The sequence below is a fragment of the Ambystoma mexicanum genome, chromosome 8 (genome assembly GCF_040938575.1).
Source record: "Ambystoma mexicanum isolate Mex_15411 chromosome 8, UKY_AmexF1_1, whole genome shotgun sequence".
Taxonomy (NCBI): Eukaryota; Metazoa; Chordata; class Amphibia; order Caudata; family Ambystomatidae; genus Ambystoma; species Ambystoma mexicanum.
This window is the reverse complement of record NC_090929.1, coordinates 1,262,601,177-1,262,622,333: the sequence shown is the minus strand read 5'-3', so window position 1 is coordinate 1,262,622,333 and position 21,157 is coordinate 1,262,601,177. Positions and strand designations below refer to the sequence as shown.

The 21,157-nt window shown below is 49.7% G+C and overlaps 1 protein-coding gene across 2 annotated transcripts in view; it reads left to right on the top strand.

The window, feature by feature from the left end:
* The window catches only part of LOC138472955 (uncharacterized), a 202,651-nt gene that overhangs the window by 57,112 nt on the left and 124,382 nt on the right, over positions 1-21,157 (top strand). For both annotated transcript variants that reach the window (XM_069611380.1, XM_069611381.1), the window contains 2 exons: positions 10,341-10,472; positions 10,553-10,676. In XM_069611380.1, coding sequence (XP_069467481.1) covers positions 10,341-10,472; positions 10,553-10,676 — 256 coding nt within the window. The remainder of the gene's footprint in view (positions 1-10,340; positions 10,473-10,552; positions 10,677-21,157) is intronic.

Genomic DNA, 21,157 nt, shown 5'->3' with positions numbered 1-21,157 from the left:
AGCCTGGTGAGGAGGTTAAAGATGCTGCTTTTGAGCCTTGCCACCACCTGTGGTTGTGCGTGTACTGCTATGTATTCTTTTCATGAGCATGTGAATGCATGGGTCTGGCATGGATTCACATGCAAACCCTCCCACCTACCCCTCTGCAGCTCTTCTCTTGGTCCTACTGCCACTTTACGTACTACCAACTTTGAAGATGGCTGCCAGAGGGGATTAGTTAGGGGGCAGTCATTGGCTGCGGGGGCAGTATGACCCAGAGCTCAGGGATTGGTTTTTAGGAGAAAGACTGTTCAGAAATCCCAGCCTGACAGGAAATATTCATGAGCATGTGAATCCATGCCAGACCCATGCTGGAGAACTTGTTCCTTAGAAAAAATTGATGCAGTAATCATAGACGCTTTGAACACAAACTGGGTTGCAGATTGTGATCATGGGGAATCTTACGCAGATTCCATGTGCGTGATCGGAAACTAGATAAAGGGGCCTCCTTTCAGTAGTATCTGAAGCTGTAAAGAGCCATATAACGGAGGGACCCTGGGGATAAAGACGGAAAACACTTCAGGGATACCTCTGGGGAACCTTTCTAAAAGGGGGCCCTCTACTCATGTTAAAGGTACTTCTATAGCGCACAGTAGCCAACATAAATGGTCCCCAGGCGCTCTGGCGGATCTGTAAACAGGAAGGACAGGTAGGGTTAGTCGGGAGGAGGGGAGAAAGAGTGGGAGAAGTGGTGTGCTGTTGGCAGCCTCAGCTCGGTATACACAGTGCTGGGCTTTGGTGCTAGTATCGGATCGGGCGAGACCTCGAGTGCTCTAGGTGATGGTGTGGTAAAGTGCGTGCCGATTGCTGGGAGAGATTGGTGTGGCGCTTTGTGTGAATTGTATGCAGAAGATTGAGGGTTGGATTAGTGGGGTCTGTATTCTGATTCAGGTACTTCTGATTCTGTTAGTTGTATCCCTGTGGGTTGGGTTGTTGCTGGTTCCTCATGGGCCGACTTGCTTTGTTGGTGCTGTGCTGATCCAGCTGTATCATGAGTATTTGGCTTGATGGGTGCGTCTGAACCTTTTCTTCGTGTGTGGGACTGGGTTGGTAATATCTATTCTCTTATCTAGTGTGACACTGGTCGGTTGACGTTTTGACTGGTTCAGGGTCTGAGTGGTGTTGATGTGGCGTCCTCGTGCATCTGTCTTGGTGAGCCTGTGTATTCAGTCGTTCAATTCCTCCTGTCATGACTCTTTCTGTTTCTTTGGTTTCCGTGGGATGAACATCCTTGGGGCTGTTTAGTTGTAGTTTTGTGTGATTGGGCATTGTGCTCCCGCTGTGTTTTGGTGGACGTTGTGTAATGATGATGAAACATTTCTCACCCACTGGGTTGGGGCTCGGGGTGCAGTGCTTCATTTCCCTCTGTCTGTTGTCCTTAGGTCTGTTGGGAATGGCTATAGTTTAAGGTCATGGTCCCCTTGATGATTCGTCCTAGTGTCTTTCTCTTGCTATGTATGCGGTCTTTGGTCATATTGCGGCTGTCTTCTGGTTAGTCGTTTAGTATGTCGTGGAATATATTGCTTAGGGTTTTTTCCATTGATTGCTTGGTGTGGATCCGGGTCTCTACGTTCATCGATGTTTTAGTTATGTGTGTGTGCGCCCCTGTGGCTGGTCTTTCCAGTTATGACGTGAAGAGCCAGGTTTTGAGTAGTTTCTTAAATAGCAGGTAGTTTCTTGTGTTACGTATGTAATTTGGAAGGTCGTTCCAGGTTTTCCGGGCTTGGTGAGAGGAGGATCCGCCAAGCTTTTTGTTGTAAGGTTTCGGTTCCAGGCGGATGTCCATGCTTGATCTGCGCGTTTTGTTGGTTGATGTAGACAGTTTGTCTCTCAGGAACTCTGTGCCTTTGTTGTGTACTGCTGTGCGTGATGCACATAGTTAATTATATTTGTTTTATTAGTAGCCAATGTAGTGTTTTCAGCACTGGTGTGGTGTGTTCTTTGGGGTAGTTTCAGAAGTAGTCTGGCAGCCGCGTTTTGAATGCTTTTTTATTTTTTGTCATTCAGTCATGCCCAATTATAGGCTGTTGGCGTAGTCTACTCAGGATATGACTAGGGCGATGATGGTGGTTCTTTTGTTGGCGAATGATAGGAATGGTATATATGGAACAGATTAAAATTTCTCTGACCCTGTTATGTCAAGTGGGAGTACCTCGTCCGCAATTGTTTGTATCAATTTTTTATGAATTTGACACATTTGTGGAAACTAGAAGAAAAACCTTTAAAGTGACCATAGACTGTAACCTTGGTTTGAAAGTGCCGCCGAAATGGAAAAGTCAGTTAATATAACTACTCGAAGTCTAGAATAGTCTGGTACAAGGGTAATGGTGCAAAACTAAATGCAGGGTTTAGAGGAATTTGCAAGAACTGCTGTTGACATTATACCGTCACTTTTTACCCATCAGCAAATCGATTAAAAAAAAAAAAAGTGAAAAGAAATATAAACGGGAGTAGCCACAAGCGCATCTTTGACAACCTTGTAAGGCAAAGTAAACATCTAACAAAGGTATGACTTAAAGTCAGCTCTCACCATCCGGAGGGAAGTGGGGGGGGTCCGAGGCAGGTGTGGAAAGGAGTAAAACGGAAGCAAAATTGGCTTAAATGCTATCGAGCATCTAGATTACAAATGAAAGTGAATCTATCCTGGAAACATTAAAAGATGCCTCGATAAAGTCTGGTTATTGGTAAATAGGATGGACTCGGTGCAAAGTAATGCCCAACCAATATCCATACCAGAAGTATGGGGGTTACTCTACCCTTTTTTGCCTGTTACTCTACCCTTTTTTGCCTGTTGCTAGTGAGATGGACTGGACCTCCATAAAACAGCATGCATGGTCCGTTGATTTTTCTGTACAGACCTAATTCTTCAATTTCAAAAAGCTAGCTCCTCGAGCATCTGGGCCAAATCGTCTCTCAAATGCACTTTTAAAGGGTAACCCCCGGATTGTGGATGAAGAGCTTATTCATACTGTTTGCGGATATGTACCCAAGGTACATACTTGCCTTTTGGCATTTTTCATATGTTCTGATATTTAAACTAGGGGAGGGGGGGAATGAGACCCATCGCCTGACTGCTATATTGGACGCAAACTCCCAAATCTTTGCAGGACTTATTCTGCAAAGGTAGTCATCCAGAAATTCCTGTCACTGCAGCAATTCGGTTTAGAAAGGGGGTTGGGCTGGATCCAGGTCGTTTACTGGTGACCTTACTTCAGGAAAAGGCATTGAAGCGAGAGATGACGCCCATTTATATGGCAGCAATCTCCATGGCCTTTGATTTAGTTGATCTGGGCTGTGGACAAAAGAACACCTTGGTTATGCTGGGAGAAATGTTATTAATTCTCATTTACATGAATACTCTCAGATGAGTTCAATTGAATATGGAGAGCCAACTATCTTATCCTATAAAAACCTCAAACTGCCCCGGCACTTATTACGTATCCGATTCAAGGAAAAACCATGCCTCCTTTGTCCCGCCCATTGTATGTAGGTCTGAAATTGTCATGGTGGGTCTATACCGACTATTTCCTTCTCATTGACCACATGCCTTTCACTGAATATACCACATCAAATGGTTTTAAGGATAAACTCCAAAAAAGGCATTATGAGATTGAGCAATAGGAAGACCCTGGTTGGGTGTGCATGGTTTTTAAACCATGAAAGGCTTGCCATTAGACCAATGGTTAAATATTTGGGCTTCCCCCATATTTAACAACCACTTCAGTATCGTCATTATTTGTCAGAGGAGGTGTGCATTCAGTGTCTGATAAGGTGGACCACTAATTTGGAAACTACTCCCTCAGTCCTGCCATATGCTGTTATAGCTCAAAGGTCATTCCAAAAATATGACTGATCTCCTTCTTGGATGGATGATGGATGGATGGATGATGGAGGACCTACACAAGATGGAATCACTAATTTGGAAATGTGTATGAGTTCAGTTTTCAATCACTGACCAGTATTGTGGAATGTCTACTCGCCCCGTTTAGAAAGATGCTCCTAAATATAGGGAACACCTTTCTAGAAACAGATGGGTAATGGCCTAAAACGGGAACCCATAAGCCCCACTCTTGGTAATCTTAGACGACCTGTATGCGTACACTTGAAAATTAGGCTTGGACAAACGCTCATTAATAATCCCACTCGCGTAAAACTTTCTACAGTAATCTGATTGGGCGGAAACCACGAAAGGGTGGGAATACCAAATTATGTTACAAGTTACTATCCCATTATCAGATGCTGGGCCTGCCAGAATCTTACCAAATAAACTGGCATGGCTACATGAGGTTCAGCTGTAATGTCCTGCCAACCAGTGAGATACTCGCAATAAGACTGTAGCTCCCGAATCAAGTGGTATAGACTATTTTTTTTTGTATTTTTATAAATGCTTGGGTAGTCAATCTTGATTGCCTCTGGCGGGGCATGCTGCAAGGCACAACAGTGGCTTTAAAAATTGTGGTGGCCAGATGCAAGTTATTTGTGATCGCCAACAAGTTAATCAAGGAAATTCAGTTTGTGTCCCCTCAGAGGAAATAACTTGAAATGCAAATGGCGGCATCAAAACTGTACCCTGGGAATAGATGTAAAGCAATTTAGCGTGGTTGTGACCCTACTGAGAGGAATTTGGGTGTAACGCTGTGTTGTAGATACTATGCTGAATCAAACGCCGTTAACCCCATGAGGCCCAAGCTCTGAAATTGGAAACTGTAAACTTGAAATTGCAATCATGAGGTTTGTTAGAATTGAGCGTGAAGACCTCATTAACATGTATACGAACCTATGTACTTGATCCTGTTGGCCAGAGAGGGCAGGAGCCCATCTCTCATCCTCCTGCTACCCTCAGGAAGCTGCGCTGATGCCCGCGCCAACGTCATTGCTGCTGGAGCAGCCTCACTCGTTCTAACTTCGCTGCAGCAGCTGCACCTCCTGCACGATTCACCTACACAGGATGGTCAGTTGAGTGTTGGACACGCCCTTCGATGGGGACAATTTGTTTGGAATGACTGTGGGCGAGTCTCTCCAGGCCTTCAAAGTGGACAGACAGCTAGTGTCTTGGGCATGCTTCAGCAACGACAGCCGTCCTTTTGGACTTCGGGAGGAAAATCCCAAAGTTCTTCTAAAGGATTCGGAGGAGGTGCTTCGTCTTGCCGTCAACCCTCCCGCTTGTTGGCACAGGAGACCTACTGGGGCCGCTTTATGTCTGGAGGTGGTCGTCAAGGGGGTGCTTGGCCATAAAAACGAGATTGAACCTGCTGTGCTGTTGGGCCTCCACCCGTGCACCCCGGTGGGAGGCTGGCTGGCGAACTTTGTCAGTATGTGGATGACCATCTCCACTGACCATTGGGTGGCCCATCAGGAAAATCTCGTCCCTCAGCTGCTGCTGGAGGTATGGGTCAGTGCTAAAAAAGGGAGCTCGTGCTTGTCCCAAGGAGGCTCCAGCGCTAGAGTACTCTCGTTACTTCCTTGTCCGAAAGAAGACCGGCGATTGAAGGCCCATTCTGGAATTCCATCTGAATAAGTTCAAGTCCCATAAATTCTGGATGGTGACTTCAGCACGTGCTAGGACAGCTGGAAGAGGGGATTTTTTTATTGTCGCTGGACTAGGAAGATGCCTATTGTCAACTTCGCCATACACAAGGTGCACCGCAAGTACCTACACTTCGAAGTTAAAGGGCAACATTACCAGTTCAAGGCCCTTACCTTTGGATTGAAGTCGGCGCTGCGAGTGTTGAACTGTCTGGCAGTGGTGGCGGCGCCACTACAGCTAGGAGGGATCCACGTGTAACCTTACCTGGACTGGCTCATCTGGGTGGGCTCCAAGGACATCGCCGTCAAGCACATGGCGAGGACGTACAATTCCTGACGTATCTGGGGTTCTCCAACTATGCAAAGGCCTGCTTGACTCAATCGCAGGACGTTAATTTCTGGGAGCTCGACTCAAGTGTCGTGCCTAGTGTCTCCGTCTGAGGATGGGGGCCATGCTGCCATGCTGGTCGAGGTGCAACAGCTGTTGCCCCTGAAGATCGCATGGTTGAGGTCCACGAAGCCCCTATACGGCATGTTGTCATGCATGTACTTTGACTGTGCAGGCTATGGATGCGTCCACTGCAGGATTTCCTCGACACCCAGTGTCTGGAAGCATAGAGGACACAATCAAGCTCGACAAGAGTTTGCCGATTGATAACGGTGGTGGGGAGTATGCAGATTTCAGGACCCCATCTCATCAGATGGTCACAAAAGACGCCTCTCTGGAAGGATGGGGAGCGCACACCGCAAGTCTTCATGCAAGAGGCCTGTGGCTACCAGAGGAGAAGACATTGCATATCAATGCTCTGGAGCTGCGGGCTGTATTTTGGGCCCTAGTCATTCCTTCGGTCCCTCAAGGGCAAGGTGGTATGGGTCTTTACGGATGAAACCACCATAATGTTATACATCCGGAAGCGGGGGGGAACTGGATCCCTGCCACTCGCCAAAGAGGCGCAGGACCTTTGGCGCTGGGCCGTAGCCCAGGGGATGTTCTCTTCCCATTTCATCTGGCAGGTGTGAAAAGCGCCAATTCTCAGCAGGGAGCTGCGCTCGTGCCACGAGTGATAACTTCGGCAGGACCAAGTGGATCTCCTGTTCCACAAATGGGGGAAATCCCCAGATGTTTGTGACTGCAACGAACACCAAGTGCTGGAGGTTCACCAGCAGGTTTCCCCAGCCGGGGAGCATTGTGGGGGGAGTGCGGGGGGGACGCGTTCCCTCACCTGGGACGGCCTGTTCCTGTATGCGTTCCCATTGCTTCTTCGCCTAGTCTATCAACTCAGGCCGTCCCAGTGCAGGATGATCCTTGTTGCACCAGCATGGCCAAGACGGATATGGTACCCAGACCTCCTGGACGTGCCCATGTCCCCTCCAGTCAAGCTTCCGGCGGTCGCAGATCTTCTCGCCAGGGAAGGAGGCACAATTCTGCACCACGACCCAGGAGCGCTGAACCTGAAGGCCTGGCTCCAGCAGCACAAGTTTGGAGGTACGATCTTACAGCGGATTGTAAGGAGGTGCTCGCCGAGGCCAGGGCTTCGTTCAGCTCTCGAATGCTACGGGCACAAGTGGAAGAGGTTTGCCGTTTGCTGCTGTATTCAGAAGAGCGACCCTTTACGAGTCACTGCTCCGCAGGTGTGTCCGTATTTGTTGTCGTTGGCCAAGGCAGGACTGGCCCATGCTTCCATCAAAGTTCATCTGGCGGCTATCTCCCTCTACACCACATCTCCTGAACCCTTATGGTTGTATCGTTTGGTCAAGGAGTTCGTCAAAGGACTATTTCGCTCGTTCCTGCCAGTGAAGACTCCGGCCCCGGTGTGGGAGCTCAATGTGGTGCTTACTAGGCTCATGGGTCTTCCGTTCGAGCCTATACATTCGGCACACTGAAATTTTTGTCATGGAAAACTGCTTTTCTTGTGGCCAACACCTCTGCATGACGAGTGGGAGAGATCCAGGCCCTCTCTTGTAAACCACCTTATTTGACATTCCATGAGACGAGGGTGGCGCTACAGACGCACCCCTCCATGCCCAAGGTCCTGTCGGCCTTTAATCTAAACTAGCCCTTGGTGTTACCTGTATTCTTCCCGATGCCTTCGTCACCGACTGAGAGGTCTTTACACTCGCTGGATGTGGCTAGAGCGCTGAAGTTCTATGTGGACTGCATGAAAGTTTCCGGAAGACGTCGCAACTTTTTGTGCACTTTGGCACTGTGAACCATGGGAAGGCCCTCTTCAAAGCTTCCATTTCCAGGTGGCGCTCCGGCTGCATCACCCATTGTCACTGGTTGGCAGACCGACTGGTGCCTGGCTGTCAGAGGCCACTTGGCCAGAGCGATCGCTGCAACTACAGCAGTCCTGTCTGGTGTGCCCCTGCTACGGCTGCAGGGCTGCTGCATGGAGGTTGACCTACACCTTCACGAAGTTCTACTGCATCAATAGGGATTCCAGGGAGGAGTTAAAGGAAAGCAAATGTTAAAGGGGGATACATTGCATCTCCCCCAGCACTCCACCTAAGGTGGGGTGTGCTGATTTCACTAACAAAATGTAAAAGGGTTCCAAAGATCCTTTCTACCCTTGGAAACTGTAGTTCTCACAAGGTTAGCCAGAGAAAGTTAAAAGGTGGAGGGGTGCCATTGCCAAGGGATAAAATTAAAGACACTCAAAATGACACCCATAAAGAGTGAAAGATTCTGGGAGTGTGGAAAGGTTTCCCGTCCCGCAGGTATAGGGACAAATCCACCAGTAAAGCAAAAGGTTTGTGGTTGACACAGGTCACGAAGATTTATAATTTGCTGTGACAATCTTATCTAACCATACTACAGTAGAAGTGTGCGATTTCATAAGTAAACAGTTGCATGCTAAAATGTGACTGCTATTAACTCCTCCCATACAAGGCCATGGTAACATACAATGGTGCACTTACTATCAAACGTTGCTTAAGGCTGTCACCCGATGCGCAAAGATCACTGCAGCTGGTAGCCCTTGGTTTTGGGTCTAGTGCCCCCCCCCCCTGTACTTCTGTTCAGATAGCTTGCCCATACTCTTGGGAGCCCAAGGGACGGAGCATCTACCCATGGCGCTCCAGGCATTATGTGGCATGTCCACAGAAGGACTGACCTGGCTGTTGGAAGAAGAATGTTGCAGCAGGGACCGCTGGGAAGTACTGCTTGTGTGGTACCCATTGCAGAGGGAGGGAGGGAGAGTAGCTGGCTCCATCCTGGTGACGGAAAGATCGAGTGGCATGCTCTTGGATTTGCAATGGGAAAGTATACCTGGCCGTATACCTGGCCAGCTTGCAACCTGACCTATTTGCGAGTCATTTAGACACTAGGCCATTCCAGGGTTTTAGTTCAGACCAGGAAGTATCTGCATGGTCATGGCAAACTTATTTGCATGCTTGCCAGGTGCGCACCGCTTTATTGGTGCAGAATCCTACCCAACATCTGTCCCCAAACTTTTTTTATTAGCTTCCCTGGTTACTTTATTTTTGTAGGTAATAAACTTCTAGAATGCCTGTCACTGCAATGCTTTGATTTTATGTCCCAGTAGCTTATGTCTACCAGGGCTAGGCGTGTTATTTAGGCAGCCTCCTTTTCACTACAGGATGGACTAAAGACTTTGCAGAGAAGTGTTTTTTCTTTATTAGCCATGTTTGCCAGATAAGTAGCCAAGTGGGTGTGCATATTTTCAGCCTCCACGCAGCCATTTTTGTTGCACCATTCCTTGGGTGGTGGGCACTGGGATAGGTTTAAAACTGATGTGGCTCACTCTGAAATCGTATAAGCTACTTACGGTTATGACATCCCAAATCCCATTCTGTGGGCTGTGGTGTTTAGCACCCGTCAGATTGGTTAGCTGACTAAATCCTTGTCCTGTAACTGGTGGACTGTCTTGGTATATTCGTGTGATATAACATATTAGTGAGAGGCCTGCTTCTTTCCCAGATTGTTGCCTAAATTGCTGGGGCGGGGGCTGTTGGAAAGATGGGCTGGCCATATTGGTTGGATCCTACCTACCCATCATGGATAGACCATGTCTGCTCCCTTGGTCCCTCCCCACCCTCTAGTCGTACTTGATGGTTGTCTTGGCTGTTCCATTTTGGGACAGTTTCCTTGCTGATGCCACTTCCTCCACAATCTTACTAAACCAAGCTCCTTTGGGCAGGGGAGTCCCCTGGATAGCGTACCTTTCTGGATGAGTGGTGTTTTGCTGCCTCAGTATCTCAGCTCAGTGTTTGGCTGTCCCAACATTGGTGGTTACTTCTATTGCCTGCAGCTTAAACTACTTCAGACTGGGCTGTCCTTTGAGGCCACATTGGCACAACTGCCATTTTAAAGTACCTCCTAGTCCCCAAAGCCTGTGCTTGGGGTAAACCTTGGTAGCCAAAGGCAGTTATTAGGTATTAGGGTTTATCAATTGGTAGCACCAATGTGGGGATTTCTGATGCCTGGGTTCGGGGTTGGATTCCAAGGGAGATGAGGGCCAGCCCTAAGGCCCACAAAGCTAAATTTAAAATCCTTTGTCTTCTGTGCCATTGTTTACTTTGCATACGCCTTGTCCACCATCCCTGCTCACCAATTGCTTTTATGATCCACGTGTGGATTGAGTTATAAAAGCATTGTATATTGTGAGTAAAGCCTGAGTTGTGCCCATGCATAGATGCTTCATGTTTTTCTGTGCTTGTGTAAGATTTGTTTGATTTCCCACACTGCACATATCCGTCTGGATGCACTAAAGTCATGGTGCAAGAATGAATTAACATAATTGTTTGTTTTGTAGGTGATAAACCAGAGACTCAGTCCAAATCAAAAATTTACACCCAAAGATTTGATAGCTGAAATTAGAGCTCAGGGGGAAGAACTTGGATTAGTTATTGACCTAACGAACACCAATCGCTACTATGAAGTGAAGGTAACTATTTGAGCAATTTGTTTTGTGAGCTTTTGTGGCTTAATTTTTTGTTCAATCATTAACCATACTTTAACCTCCAGGATTTGCCTAAAGGTGTAAGCTACCAGAAATTGCCAACTGCTGGTCTTGAAGTCCCAGATGATGATGCTATTCTGCAGTTCAAAAAAATTGTCCGGAAGTTTCTACGTCAAAATCAACACAATGGTAATTCATTTACCTCTTTTTAATTGTAACTGGCTTCAATTACAATGACTTTGTTATGGCATTTGTACAGCGCCTACTGCCTTGGTATGTCCTAAGCGCTGTAGGGATGAATGCCCTTTGGAAGGCTAGTCGACTAGGTGAAAAGAATTTCTAAAATGCATGTGCATTTTTAGCCAGCACGATGCTAGGTAGTGGTGGCTAGGTCCTTAACAGCAGCCCCATTGTTAATCAGGTGAGTGAGGGGGTGCTGTGACAACTTGTCAAGGGAGTAGGAGTCGAAAGAGTACGATTATGCAAATGCCTGAGGGACTCCTGTATTCTAATGGAGGTGTTGATGGGTGGGTTTATTACATATGTATGGAGGTGGGTGAGCCATTGTTGGATAAGATTTCCAATTTCCATTTCTATAACCAATCTTCCTTACCGGTCATCCCCAGAACGTTTTGTTCAACTTTTTTCGTGTTCCTGGCTGAGTGGGATTTTTCTTTTTCTGTCCCCTCACCCTTTTACTCTTGGTTACAGAGAATTTCAATTTCGAAGGGATTGTGTCCTCCGTATTCCTTATCTTAATTTACTTCCAGCTTGCTGGCCCCGGAAATTGTTTTCAGTAGAGGGCGCTACGCGTCATCACTAGATAGTGTCCCTGAACAGCCTCCGTATCGGCGTCGACGTCATGCGTATAAATACTCGGGCAGCGTCCATTGCTCAGTTCCGTTTTTCCGTGCTTCGTGGGCCTCGGAATCGTGTTGCTCAGGTCGTTATTCAAGTAGGTTCTACTTATTCCTTGAGTATATCTTTGCTTCCTCATCTGAACCGTCGACCCCACGGTCCGGCTTCAAAGTGTCAAGATTGTGGAAAGAAAATGTCGTTGACGGATCCTCACAGGATCTGTTTGTGGTGCCCGGGATTGGAGCACCATTGTTCAGAATGCGAGGACTGTATGTCCATGATGGCGAAAGCCTTGAAGGAGTGTAAGGGGAATCTCGAAAGAGGTAAGACTGTTAAAACTTCTACTCCTTCGAAAGTTTCCTCGGCAGAGTCGAGACATTCGTCTCCTCGCCGTCACAGGAAACCTTCTCGTTCGAGGTCTTGAAGCAGATGCCATCAAAAAGAGGCATCAAAGAGCTCCCTCTTCGTCTTCTGTTTCCCCGGAAAGGGTCACCTGCCCGCAAAACACAGCTCTCCAGCTAAGTGGGAGAAATCCCCCCCCCCCCCTCCTGAAATGGCTAAAGGTGATACCCTGAGTGAAAGACATGAAAATTCGAAACTCTGCAAGTCGTTGCACCCGGAGAAAGAAACTGCCAGAGCGTCACGAAGCCTCGCGCAAAGGCAGTAAGACCATCATTGACGCCATCGTCGAAGGCCCCTTCGACTCATAAATCGACGCATAGATCAGTCGAATCGACGCCGTCCTCGATGTCTACGCCGATAAAGGATAAACTAACCTAGGGCTGTCACTATTTTGCCGTCAGTAATACCAAGGGCTTCCACCATGACCTCGATGACTCCAAGTAGGATTCCGATCCTCTCTAGTTCTTCGAGGTCGCTTCATACCTTTTCAACGCCTTTCGGTTTCTTCGAAGCCTTTGACTTATGCGTCGACATCGTTTTCTCAACCGGTTACTAAAAGCTTGGCATCTTCTGCTTTAGAAATGGGTTTTAAGTCTTTTCCAAGGTCTTATTTCAGAGACTTGTCCTCTATTTATGAAAGTGAGGATTCTGATCAGGAAAGACCTTTTGGGTTGCAGAGAACTACAACACCTGTACCAGAGGAATTTATCTCTGAAGAAAATAAGTTGAAAGACCTTCAAGAATCCTTGCATGATGCAAGTGAGTTAGATACTTCCCCAGAAGTAGAATTTGCCAAACCAGACCCAGGGGAACATGCTGAGACCCCTTTATAGAACTTAAATGGCCAGAATGATAGAAGTCATGGGTTGGTCTACACCTTCACCTGCTTTTCAAAAGGATGATCTTACAGACATCTTAATTAAAGGCCCACAGGAAGATCCTGTGGTTCCATTTCATACTGCATTACAGAGGACAATATCGGCCAACTGGGAAACTCCTGAGGTTATCACGGCAGTTAACAACTATCTGCCAAATATTCTGACCCTGAATATTTGTCCAACATCCAACTCCAGAGTTTGGTTGTTCATGCAGCAACTTCATCGAACAGTAGATCTGCATACCCTACAGTTCCACAAGACTGGATAAGAGATTTGACGCTATGTCAAAAAAGGTTTTGCTGCGTGTAGCATGGCACTTAAATCCATTAATGCTACTTGTACGCTCGCAAGATTCAGCCATACACTTTGAGAGTGTTTATCAGCGGCTGACTGCCTCCCGGAAGGAGAAGAAAGGGAAGCTATTCTGTACATCTTTAAAGATGGTAAAGTCGCAATGTGCGAATCCCTTCACTGGCATTGATTCTGCTGACAGTATCAGCAGGGCCATGGCGGCAAGTACTACAATCCGCAGATTTGCATGGCTGCGACTGGTTTTGCTGCAGATGTATGGCCAGACTTTTGAATATGCCCTTTGCCGACTTATTTGGTAAGGCTGATGACAGCCTAGAAAAGTTACTAACATCCAAGGCAGCAGCAAAATCCCTTGGAGCTGCAATCCGTCAAACTCCCTATCGCCCCTCAGGAACCTCTTGGAGAGGTAGGTCCTTTCATTTTTATTCCGCATTTGGGAAAGGCAGAGGACAGCAGGCTCAGAGGCCAAAAGAAATTCACCCGAGGTGGACGGGTTAAAAGTACAAAAGCTGCAGCAGCAGGTACCTCTTTACCCTCGCCACCTGCATCAGCCGCCTCTAAACCAGGACTCTCCTCACAAGACACCAGTAGGGGGCAGGTTAACTCAACATCTGACGGAATGGCAGGCTATTACGTCAGATGCGTGGGCATTGGAGACAGTTGCCCAAGGTTACTGTCTGCCTTTTCTACGCACCCCTCAGTCGGGGAACAACTCTTTGAAGTTTCCAGATCCGCTCCTTTTGCAGGAGATTCTAGACCTGCTGGAGAAAGGTGCCATAGAACCGGTACCTGTAGTGGAGAGGAACAAGGGTTGGTATTCCCCCTACTTCTTGATACCGAAGAAGGACGGAGGATTGAGACCCATCTTGGACTTAGAAGAATTGAAAAAATTCCTCAGGAAGGACAAGTTCAAGGTGGTAACTCTCAGATCCTTCAGGCCCTCCAGCTTCAGGACTGGCTGGTATCTCTAGACCTCCAGGATGCTTATTTCCATGTGCCAATCCATCTCAAACACAGGAAATACCTGAGGTTCACAATTGGCAACTCGCTATCAATTTCGAGGTCTGCCATTTGGGCTGACCTCCGCCCCGAGGGTCTTCAACAAGCTTATGTCCGTAGTGGCTGCAAGTCTAAGGAGGTAAGGGATCCATGTCTACCCCTACCTAGACGATTGGTTGATCAAAGCAGTATCTTCGGAACAAGCTCAGATCCAACCAGATTGTCTGCCACTTCTTCACAAACTGGAAGTCACAGATGATACCATCACAGAGAGACGAGTTCATCGGAGCCGTCCTAGAGACTTCCCTGGGGAAAGCCTTGCCACCAGAGGCGAGGGCTCAAGATATTCTGCAGGTGGCTACCAAGTTTCAAAATGCCCAACGTCTCCCAGCCTTCGAATTTTTGAGGTTTCTAGGCCTCATGGCATCCTGCATCTTCCTTGTGCCAGAGGCTCGCCTGAGAATGAGATCTCTGCAGTGGGCACTAAGAACTCAGTGGTCGCAATTCTCAGGAAAAATGACAGATCTCCTTCAGGTTCCAGACAAAGTGGCTCAAGACCTTCAGTGGTGAGCCTGTCGGGAGAACATTTTGAAAGGAGCACTCTTGGCAACCATGGCCGGAGATAACAGTAGTCACGGATGCCTCACTCACGGGGTGGGGAGCCCATGCCAACGACTTGACCATCAGCGGTCGTTGGTCTCCATCGGAGTCCAGACTACATATCAACCTGTTGGAGCTGAGAGCTATCAGACTAGCGCTGAAGGCTTTTCTGCCATCTGTACAAGAGAAAAATGTCCTAATAATGATGGACCATACAGTGGCCATGAACTACCTCAACAAAAGGGGAGGCGTAGGATCACTGCCACTGTGTAGAGAGGCGATGCAGCTCTGGTTTTGGGCAATTCAAGAAGGAATCTCTATCGGCAGTTCACTTAGCCGGAGAGAAGAACTTGACGGACGCTCTGAGCAGGCAGAGCAGTCTCTCACGAGTTGGGGATAGCTCAGGAAGTCCTTCAAGAGATCTTCGCCCTTTGGGGAAAACCTGAAGTGGATCTGTTCGCCACCAGTATCAACAGGAAGTGCAATCAGTTTTATTGAAGGGAATTTCCCCCGAGAGGCGCTCTAGGGGACGCGTTAGTAGTGGACGGAGTTTCCACTTCTGTACGTGTTTCCTCCAGTCCCTGTCATTCTTCAGATGATCAGGAGGTTGAGAAGATTCCGGAAGACTATATTATCCTAATTGCCCCAGACTGGGCCAGGAGAACGTGGTACCCGGACCTTCTGGACATGTCCATCTGCCCTCCAATTCGTCTTCCACACAGGGAGGATCTTCTCTCACAGAAGGGAGGTCAGGTTCTCCATCCAGATATCAGAACCCTCAACCTTGGTTTCTGAAAGGTTGAGATACAAGGATTAGGACCCCCAGATGACGTCATGGAGGTGTTGCTTTCAGCCAGAAGGCCAGCAACAAAGACTTTTACCGCTGCCATTGGAACAAATTTTGCAGCTAGTGTAGAGAAAAGAATATTGAACCATTTTCATGTGGTACACCAATGGTGTTATCCTTTCTACTCTATTTGGCAAATTCAAGTCTTCAAGTTGGTACGATCAAGGGCTACTTCGCAGCACTATCGATCTTCAAGCACACTGCAGAGGAGCCATCATATTTCAAATTACCCTTAGTAGTACAATTTCTGAAGGGGTTAACTAATGTCTTTCCCCGAGACCGTTCCAAGTTCCCTTATGGGACTTTAAATTTAGTCTGAAATTTCCTGATGGGTACTCCTTTTGAACCACTCCACTCTTGTTCGTTAAGATTTCTCACCCTTAAAACTCTTATTAGTGGCTTTGACATCTGCCAGGAGGGTGAGTGAACTACAAGCCCTATCTTGTAAACCCTTCTCACCCTTAAAACTCTTATTAGTGGCTTTGACATCTGCCAGGAGGGTGAGTGAACTACAAGCCCTATCTTGTAAACCCCCTCATACAATGTTTCACAGACGGTTGTCCTCCAAGTGAAGCCTAATTTCCTCCCAAAGGTGGTTTCTGAATTCCACATCACTCAGAAAATAACCTTACCGTCATTCAATCCTCCTCCCCCATCCAGGGAACGAGGAAGAGAGGCTGCATAGGCTGGATCCAAGGTGAACCTTGAGTTTATATATTGGCAGACTTGCTAGGATTAGGCAAGCAGACCAACTGTTCATAGGTTACACAAGGCACAAATTAGGATTGCCAATCACAAAACAGACCATTTCCAGATGGATTATTTTAGCCATTCTAGAATGTTACAAACTGGCAGGGAAAGAGCCCCCTCAAAACCTTAGGGCTCATTCAACCAGGGGTAGCGCAGTCTCTTCGGCCCTCCAAAGAGGGGTACCGATTGGAGACATATGTGCGGCTGCCACATGGTCGTCCGCACATACCTTTACAAAATTCTACAATCTGGATTCCTCCTCTAGCCAAGAGACTATTTGGCAAAGCTGTGTTACACTCTAGGGAATATGACAATTTTACTCCACCTCAGTTTATACACTACTGCTTTCGTTATCTATCAAGATAACGAATACGTCAGCGGACACAATCCCTTAGATGAACAAGTTACTTCTTACTCTGGTAATGTTCTTTCGATGGGATGTTCCTCTGTATTCCTTATCGCCCCTTCCATCCATCCCCTCAGTAAAACCTCCCTTGTGGTTGCAGAATACGCTCCTTCAAGGTCGATAACCAATTCATGCACAGCTACTCTTAAGCTTCAAAACGGAACTGAGCAACGGACGCTGCGCGAGTGCATTGCTCCAGCATGGGGTCTGGCATGAAGTCACATGCTCATGAATATTCCCTGTCAGGCTTGGAATCCTCGGTAAAGAAAAAGGTCAGTTTCGTTTCTGATCTGTCTTTCTCAGTAGTAACCAATCACTGGTCTCTGGGTCATACTGCCCCCAGCCAATGACTGCCCTCTCCCTAAGCACCGCCTCTGGCAGCCATCTTCAGATTTTTACCGCACGCTCAAGTGTTGGGAGTCCTTGTGTTTAGCTCTAGCTTTTGCTGCGTTTTTCGCGCTTTTCAAAGAGGAATTTCTCATTTTTCGGTCGAATAGAGGCTCAAGCTCCGTCTCTACATCCGCTTAACGGGGATCCGTGTCGTATTTTTCTACGCCCCTCAAGGGTGAAGATTTTGTCGAGTTACCCTACTTGGAGGTTTCCAGAAGTTTCTGCGGCCTACCCGATTATGGCCCAGGAGAAAGGAAGCTCGACGCCCGGAAAGCTGTTCAGGGTCTGCCCTGGATGCCAACCACAGAATGTGTTCAAGGAGGACGAGCATTCGAAATGTCTCTACTGCCTTCATGAAGACAAAACGCACATGGAGAAGGACTGTGCGTTAACATGTCGGAACGGACCATCGGGGACTGACGCCTTCGCGTCTCCAACTGGCTGGAAGGAAGGAGTCGTCAGGTGAGAAGTCCAAGCAGTATTCCAAGTCCTGTGAGGGTGCTCCGGCGACCCAACAGAAGGCAAGCAGCGCAAGTCCACAGGCACCAGGAGCGCCGAACGGTTGGGCTCTTTGGCTGCCAGGCAGGGCGCGCCTTCCCCGGCACCAACCACGAGCCAGCGCTCTGGTTCGGGGAAGAGGAAATCCGAGCTCCCGGGTAAGCCTCTGGAGAGGCCCCGGTCGATCTCGAAGGATTCGGTGGAGGGGGAGCGGGGCGGTGACCCCACCCCCTCCAAGGTGAAGGTTAAGCGCACCAAGGCGGTGAAGGCCTTGATTCACCCGGCCAAGGCCTCTATCGAAGGAGTTGCGGCGGCCCTGGCGCAGCCAGTGGAGGCGACACCAGTGGAGGCGACCTTGAAGCCCAGAGTCTCCCTGCCTCCGGAGGGAAGCCTCTTTCAGACCCATCGAAAAGACCCCCGTGAAGACCTTGGCGGAAAAAGAGTGGGGATGGCGGTGGCCATTCTGGACACGGACACCACCTCCAAGGAGGAGCTGGCAGAAGTCCTAGAGGGCCTCGACGAGGCCCATCCCCACAGGAGGGATCCTGACGAGGGTGACTGAGTGACGGCGGCACCGGCGAGGGTCCTAGACAGCCGCTATTCCGAAGCTGCAGGATAACTCGGCGGCCATTTTGTTGGCAATACAATCCTTATGTTCAGAGATGGAGCCCCTCAAACAAGAGAAGATGGATCCGCCCTGCCTTCTCAGCCCTCACAACCTGCTCTGCCTTTACCCCCGTCCCTGGGGATGACACGGGAACAGACGATGGGACGGAGCTCCCAGCCCGGGCCTCCCCGTCCGCTGAGATCAGATCTTTCCATGCAATGATTGCCAGGGCATCCAAGCTTTTTCAGCTCTGCCCCGAAGCAAAGGAAGGTTTCCTTTACCAACGGCGCGAGGCCAGGAGGAAGTCGGTCCTCGCCGTGCCTCTGCTGGATGACATCTGGGACGAGGGTCTCGCCCTTCTCAAGAACCGGTCTACGACGCCTGCCAAGAAGGATCGGTACTAGAAGTACCGGGTCCCCAACGCGGCCCTTGTGCCTTAAGGCTCAACCTACCCTGGACTCGGTTGTCTCGGCGGTGGCCAAGGAGAAAGCAGGGGGTTGGGGGGGGGGGGGTGCATCGGTCTCAACGTCAACTTCCCTGCCGGACTGCGAAGGGAAGAAGCTGGATGCAATGGGGCGACTAGTTAACTCGTCGGCAACGATTAAGGTGGCCACCGCCCTCACGATCGTGGCCCGCTACGATGGGGAGTTATGGTACAAGATCGCCCCCCTGTTGCACTTCCTACCGGATGACAAGAGGGCCGAGGCCCTGGAGATCTTGCAAGAAGGCGAAGTGGCGTTGGACCACTCCATTACGGTGGCAACGGACATTGCCGACACCGGTTTCCGCCAGCTAGGCAACGGTGTTTGCCTTAGACGACGAGGTTGGCTCAAGGCAACAGATTTACGCCAGGATGTACAAGCCAAGGTGCTGGACATGCCGTTCGACAACCTGTTTGGGAAAATGGTAGATGAGTCCCTTCAAGCCATCAAGACGGACACAGACTGCTAGGCCCCTAGGTGTTCTCCGGCAGCGGAGGCCGTCCTTTCGGAGGGCTGGAGGCAAGCAGGGTGCCTCCAAGGGATTCGGCGATGGCTCCTCTACATACTGCCAAGCGGCCCGCTCCTCGTCGCAGGAAGCCTATAGAGGACGAGGCAAGCCGGGGCCGTCGTCGCCAGGGAGGCCAAGGCGTCCGCCAAGCAAGATTGAACCGACAGGGGGGTCGGGCCCCCACCCGAAGCACCCCAGTGGGAGGCCGGCTGGCGAAGTATGTCAGCGTGTGAGTCCATCTCCACCGACCGGTGGGTGCTGGACGCCCTGGCCCAGGGGCACGCCCTCGAATTTCTAAAAAGGTGCCCCTGCATTCCACCTGTGGTCAGGAAGGAAAATCGCGTCCCTCAACTACTTTTGGAGTTGAGGGCGTTGCTCAGAAAAGGTGCCATTGAGCTTGTCCCAAAGAGGCTCCGGGGCTCGAGTATACTCAAGGTACTTCCTAGTAAAAGACAGGAGGATGGCGCCCCATCCTGGACCTGGGACAGCTGAACAAGTACATCAAGGCACAGAAGTTCCGGATGGTCACCCTCCAGCATGTGCTCGGGCAACTGGAGGAGGGCGATTTCCTGTCGTTGGATTTGGAGGATGCGTACTTCCACATCCCCATTCTGGAAGGTCACCGAAAAGTTCCTCAGGTTCGCGATCCAAGGACGGCACTACCAGTTCAAGGCCCTCCTGTTCGGATTGAAGTCGGCACCCAGGGTGCTCACCAAGTGCCTCGCACCGGTGGCGGTGCGGCTGCGCCTGCGGGGATCCACGTCTACCCCTACCTGGACGACTGGCTCATCCGAGCAGGGACAAGGAGCTCGCCATGGATCACATAGCAAAGACCATCCAGCTGCTCACGGGCCTGGGATTCTCCATCAACTTTCCCAAATCCCACCTGGTCCCGTCGCAAGTCGCACTTATTGTGGGAGCAAAGCTTGACACAGTGGCGCACCTAGCCTCACTGTCGGACGAAAGGACGAAGGCCATCCTGGGCAAGGTGCACCGCCTGCTGGCCGCAGACGTGGCCAGCGTGGGGTCCATCAAATCCCTCCCCGGGATGATGTCCTGCATGTATCTCGTACGCCTGTGCAGGCTTCGGATGCGCCGTCTGCAAGAGTTCCTCAACTCCCGCTGGATCCAAGCGACGGGCAGCTTCGAGGACGGGATTCCGCTCGTGACCTTCCAACGAGCGATCCGGTGGCGGGGCACCCACGCTCATCTGACAGCAGGCACAGACTTTCAGACCCCATCCCACCAGATAACGGTGATGACGGATGCCTCCCTGGAAGGGTGGGGAGCACACACCAGATATCTTCACGCAAGAGGCCTTTGGCTCCCGGAGGAGAAGCTCCACATCAACATCCTGGAGCTCCAGGCAGTGTTCTGGGCCCTCGGGTCCTTTCCCCGTCCCTCAAGGGCAGGTGGTGAGAATTTTCACCGACAACACCACCCCGATGTTCTACATCCGGAAGCAGGGAGGAACCAGATCCCCAGCCCTCTCCAAGGAAGCCCAGGATCTGTGGTATTGGGCCGTCGCCCAAGGGATGTTTCTGGTGCCTTCATCTGGATGGGATAAACACCATCGCCGACTCACACAGCAGGGAACTGTGCTCGTGCGATGAGTGGGAACTACGTCAGGACGACCAAGTGGATCGACTCTTCCAACGAGGGGGTCGGGGTGACCCCAGATCGACCTGTTCGCGACAACGAACTCCAAGTGCCAGAGGTTTGCCAGCAGGTTTGCCCAGCCAAGGAGCATGGGCGATGCTTTCTCGTTCACCTGGGAAGGCTTGATCCTTTATGCATTGCTCCGTTGCTATTGCTGCTCCGACTTGTCAACCAGCTCAAGAGGTCCTGGTGCAGGATGATCCTGGTCGCACTGGTGTGGCCGAGGCAGATCTGGTTCCCGGACCTTCTGGACTTGTCAGGGTCCCCACCAGTCAAGCTGCCGACAGACGCGAATCTTTTCTCCAGAGAAAGATGCGCCATACTTCATCACGACCCGGGGTCGCTGAACTTTCAGGCCTGGCTCCTGCAGCACTAGAGTTTGGAGGGTACGATATCCCGGCTGACTGCAGAGAGGTCCTTGCAAAAGCCAGGGCGTCCTCAACTCTCGTGCTACGGACAGAAGTGGAAGAGGTT